Genomic DNA, 5,000 nt, shown 5'->3' with positions numbered 1-5,000 from the left:
TTTGTGTGTGTGTTTGTTTGGTTTTGTGTGTGTGTGTGTGTGTGTATTTGTTTGGCTTTGTGTGTGTGCACAAACAGACTACTATACTCAGTGTTAAACAAATCTACTGTACGTGGGAAGACTCACAAAATCGACGTGGCCTTAATCTGCATGCCCAGAGCTCCAGCGGGTCTATTTTTAGAGCCCGTGATGTTAAACAAATCAGTAAGGCTTCTCAAAGAGGGTCGTAAATCGCAAAATATCAAATAATTTAAAACCTGCCGTTAGACGCCTATAACTCATGACCAAGGTCCCTTATCAATCACCTCAACGTGGAAGCCCTCTATAATTTCCTGTGTCATTCAGCGGCATGAAAACAAGCACATTATTTATTTAAAATTCTCTGTGATATTTGTCCACATGCCAGGGCTGCATCTTTGTGTGCTTATCATGAGAAATCGCACTTGTCTCTTTCATTCAGTGTTTATCTTTGTTTCTCTTTTGTCTTTTATCATGTAAATAAATAGAACGTTACAAAGCCTTAGCAGTTTAGTAAAATACTGAAGAAGAAGCACGCTAGTTAACTAATGACATGCTAACAAACAACAGGAGAAACAATTAAAAATGAATGAAAAGAATATTGTACGCTTAGGCTGTGATTTCAAAAACATTCATGAACATTACACGGTGGTGTTTCAGCAGTAGCATTCGAACTTCAGTTACTGCCGAAATATTCATCGTGTAAGAAGTAGTCACAACTGGCTTCTAGTTGTTCAGTCGCTATGGAGATACTCAAGCCATACTAAACCGAAATTTCAGGTTAGATGACACCTCAAGGCATCCAGTAGTCAGTAGTGTCTACAGCAGTCAAGAGTAAGAATGTAGGTCAGTAGGTTAATACAAAAAGCAATATCTCTGCATTAGATCATAGAGAGTCTCCAGATGACTCATACTGCACTGAATGACTCACATTTAATAGATAGTGTAGTTTTGTGTGATGATGTCATAGTGGTGTCACTTGATCAGATGGATCAGATGTCATTTAGTCAGTGGTCTACAGAGATACTGATAATCACTCTGTTCCTTAAAGGAGAGTGGGACCAGTGCTGTAGAGTGCAATAATCCTTCTGTATATCATTTCTATATGGGAAAGCATCCTATATACAAAGTACACTATACATGGCATTCAACGGTCAGACAGGGGTTGCTTCATTTAAGCACTGAAGGTTTTGCTAGCGTTACTGGATACCCTCAATAAGTTACAAGTTGGTTTTTTTTAAGGCTATTTGTTATGATTGGAATGTTAGAGGGACACGAGCCTGTTCCCTGCAGACCCCCAGAAAAACAACCAGGTCGTAATGTATGCGTTTATGGTGACCAATGAGCTGTCAGACCTCTGGCCCTGTCAGCAGATGTCACAATTCCCACAAAACCCCACAAATTCCTGTGAGAGGGTCCTCTTCTGCCCTCTGCACAAGAACCAGGGTCACCCTTAACCTCCCTTTTCCAAACTTAAATATTGTGTTAAAACCGTTGTCTCTGTCTCTCACGTGAAACGGAGAGAGAAAGAAGACCTGTGTAGTCTGTCAGTGAATTGGTGTAGTGTGATGCACTGGCACACACGTATAGCCTCAGGGTTTATGCTGCTATGTCTGTGTGTAATACACATCCATTCAAACGCAGGTCAAACAGAAGCACTGAGGACAAACTGTTTGACTGGAGAAGGCTGTCCTCCATGTGGCTATATGGGGTTTGGGGGATCAAATTTGGCAACACAATGGAAAAATCCAGAAAACTCAGCCGATAAAAAAGGGAAAAAAAGCATTTTCTGTCATTGTCAAACAGACATGTAGCAGAGCTACCCTTCCGACTTGTGTACAAATCATTTTATTTGCACAAACAAACATCTAGTTTTTAGACTGTGTCTGTAACACAATCCTAAAATGAATATTTGGTGTCTGACTAATAACTAATTTATTACAATAACATACAATAAGTATGAGAATTGATTTCATAACCCTCACATTTACTATGTTACATCCAATTTATCATTAGAAAAAAGTTGTATTGTCTCAGAAAAATAGAAGATATTAATGCCCACAGGTTGAATAATCATTTCCATCGTCGTCAAGGATGACAGAGACTCTTAATGTGAAACAGGGAACACATCAGTGATTAACCCAGTTGTGCTCATAACAGCCGATAGTCCTAAAACTTCACAAACTGTGTAAAGCCTGGTAACGGCGAGGCGTCGGATGTTTTTCTTAAGGCAGGAAAGGGTTTTAATCAGTCGCTGTTTCCCTTCTTTTTTTCTGAATGAGATGCGTTGACTCTTTCCAATCAGAGGGCTTTAATTTCATTGCTGCATTGTTACAGTAAGCTCTGCTTCTTTGGACAGGAAACACGGGGAGTTCACCGGGGCAAGTATTTGCCATACTGACCTACTGGATAAAAATAAACAGATCGCTAAGGATAGAACTCTGGTTTCGTTCGTCGAGACTCCAACCTCGCTCCGCAGTCATTCGCTTTCAGTGTGATAACATTGCAGATGTTTCCGGAATTTTCCGTGCCGACTGAACCCTTAAATGCAGATACTGAGTAATGAATAAAAACATAGACAAAACATAATTTGAGCTGACACAACACACACCTGGCACTATCGTTTAAATGCACAGAGTCAAGTGTAACGGCCTATCAATTTCAAGGCCTACAAGCTAAAAGCTAGCTTTATACAAACCCCCATTATTGCCTATCCCATCAGTAATGGCAATGTTTTAGCAATAGTATCATACGAAAGAGACATTCAACTGGAAATGTACCAAAACAAATCACCGTGATGCATTTACGCCCACTAGAAACTGAACGAGTGTCCCAGTAACAAAACTGGGGTGTCTCATCTGAGTAGACTAACGACATGAAATTTACTGAAATATTAAATCAGTACCATAGCACACATACACCAAATTATATGCACATGACTAATCACGTCTTCAGACATTAATGAAACATAATGACTATAAGCGAAGCCGCTGCGATACAAATTCACCAAACCTGCTACGACACAAATCTGGAGTATATGTAAACCAGTCATGACAGAAATTGACAGTTGCTGACACACAGTAAGTCCCAAATGTTTCTGAATTGTGATACATTTTTTTTTTTATTGTTTTGCCTTTATGGATTGCTTTTGATAATGTTTCTTTCTTGTTAATGTAAAAGTTTTTTTGTTTTTTTAATATCCCTGACTGATTGACTGATTGGTTTTTCTTTCCCAGTGGTGGCCAGTATACAGCAACTATTCCTTGATCCTTACCTAAACCCCAGCAACAGTCTCCAAATGGGATTTCTGAGGTTAGAATCACGACTCTTCAGGTCTTTTATGCATTAAAACACACGCACAGACACACACACACACACACACACACACACACACACACACAGACACACACACACCCCTGCCTAATAAGACACAGTAGAGCACTCCATTCACAGAGTACTTAAATTGCCCTGAAATGGTAGCGAAGGCATGTTCTAAATGCTTCATTTGATATGGATAAAAATAACCCTCAAATTAAAGCTGACAGTCAGCACCATCTCAGTCCCAATGTATCTCTTCAAGTCCTGGAGTCCTGGATGACAGAGCCAAAGCAACATGAAAAGAGCTCACTGTCCAAAATCGCATGGCTCTCTCTGTCAGTGACTGTGTCATGCTTACAAACGCACTCTAATTCCATAGCAACCCAGAACAGGGGCTACAGAAGAGCTGTGTGGTAATACAGTGTGTCTGTTGTGTAGTTATACAGTGTGTCTGTTGTATAGTAATACGGAATGTCTGTTGTGTAGTAATACAGTGTGTCTGTTGTGTAGTAATACAGTGTGTCTGTTGTGTAGTTATACAGTGTGTCTGTTGTATAGTAATACAGTGTGTCTGTTGTGTAGTTATACAGTGTGTCTGTTGTATAGTAATACAGTGCGTCTGTTGTGTAGTTATACAGTGCGTCTGTTGTATAGTAATACAGTGCGTCTGTTGTGTAGTTATACAGTGTGTCTGTTGTATAGTAATACAGTGTGTCTGTTGTGTAGTTATACAGTGTGTCTGTTGTGTAGTAATACAGTGTGTCTGTTGTGTAGTTATACAGTGTGTCTGTTGTATAGTAATACAGTGTGTCTGTTGTGTAGTAATACAGTGTGTCTGTTGTATTGTAATACAGTGCGTCTGTTGTGTAGTTACACAGTGTGTCTGTTGTGTAGTAATACAGTGTGTCTGTTGTGTAGTAATACAGTGTGTCTGTTGTGTAGTTATACAGTGTGTCTGTTGTGTAGTAATACAGTGTGTCTGTTGTGTAGTTATACAGTGTGTCTGTTGTATAGTAATACAGTGTGTCTGTTGTGTAGTTATACAGTGTGTCTGTTGTGAAGTAATACAGTGTGTCTGTTGTATAGTAATACAGTGTGTCTGTTGTATAGTAATACAGTGTGTCTGTTGTGTAGTTATACAGTGTGTCTGTTGTATAGTAATACAGTGTGTCCGTTGTGTAGTAATACAGTGTGTCTGTTGTATTGTAATACAGTGCGTCTGTTGTGTAGTTATACAGTGTGTCTGTTGTGTGCCATACATAGATGTTGTCCTTTTGGTAGCGCTGGAACAGGTTGTGCATGATGGCTGCCTCATGGAGCTCGGCCAGCGTGGACATGTCCTCCACTCCATCAATACTGCTCTGGTGCATGGCGCACACCTTCTCCCTGTTCACCTCCGCCTGCTGCAGGTAAATCACCTGACAACCAGAGAGAGAGAGAGAGAGAAAGAAAGAAAGAAAGAAAGAAAGAAAGAAAGAAAGAAAAACAGACAGAAAGACAGAGTTTGTTCAGAGTTCTTTGGATCTTTACTGCTGACGGATGTTTTTGAAACGCATTCAGTAAAAGTCAGTGTGCACAGCTCCACATACTGCAGCCTTCAATTAAAGATCCATTTTACAAACCACAGCTTTTTTTTCTCTCCAGCGCTACGCCCTGAGAAATGC

General features: G+C 40.0%; 1 protein-coding gene across 1 annotated transcript in view; it reads right to left on the bottom strand.

The window, feature by feature from the left end:
- myo10l1 (myosin X, like 1) overlaps window positions 1–5,000 on the bottom strand; it is an 82,464-nt gene that overhangs the window by 32,374 nt on the left and 45,090 nt on the right. Inside the window, exon 3 of the mRNA XM_030781829.1 lies at window positions 4,596–4,754. Within this exon, the coding sequence (XP_030637689.1) occupies window positions 4,596–4,754 (159 nt within the window). The remainder of the gene's footprint in view (window positions 1–4,595; window positions 4,755–5,000) is intronic.

This window comes from Chanos chanos, chromosome 8 (genome assembly GCF_902362185.1).
Source record: "Chanos chanos chromosome 8, fChaCha1.1, whole genome shotgun sequence".
In the NCBI taxonomy this organism is placed as follows: domain Eukaryota; kingdom Metazoa; phylum Chordata; class Actinopteri; order Gonorynchiformes; family Chanidae; genus Chanos; species Chanos chanos.
This window is presented reverse-complemented; position numbering and strand designations above follow the sequence as displayed.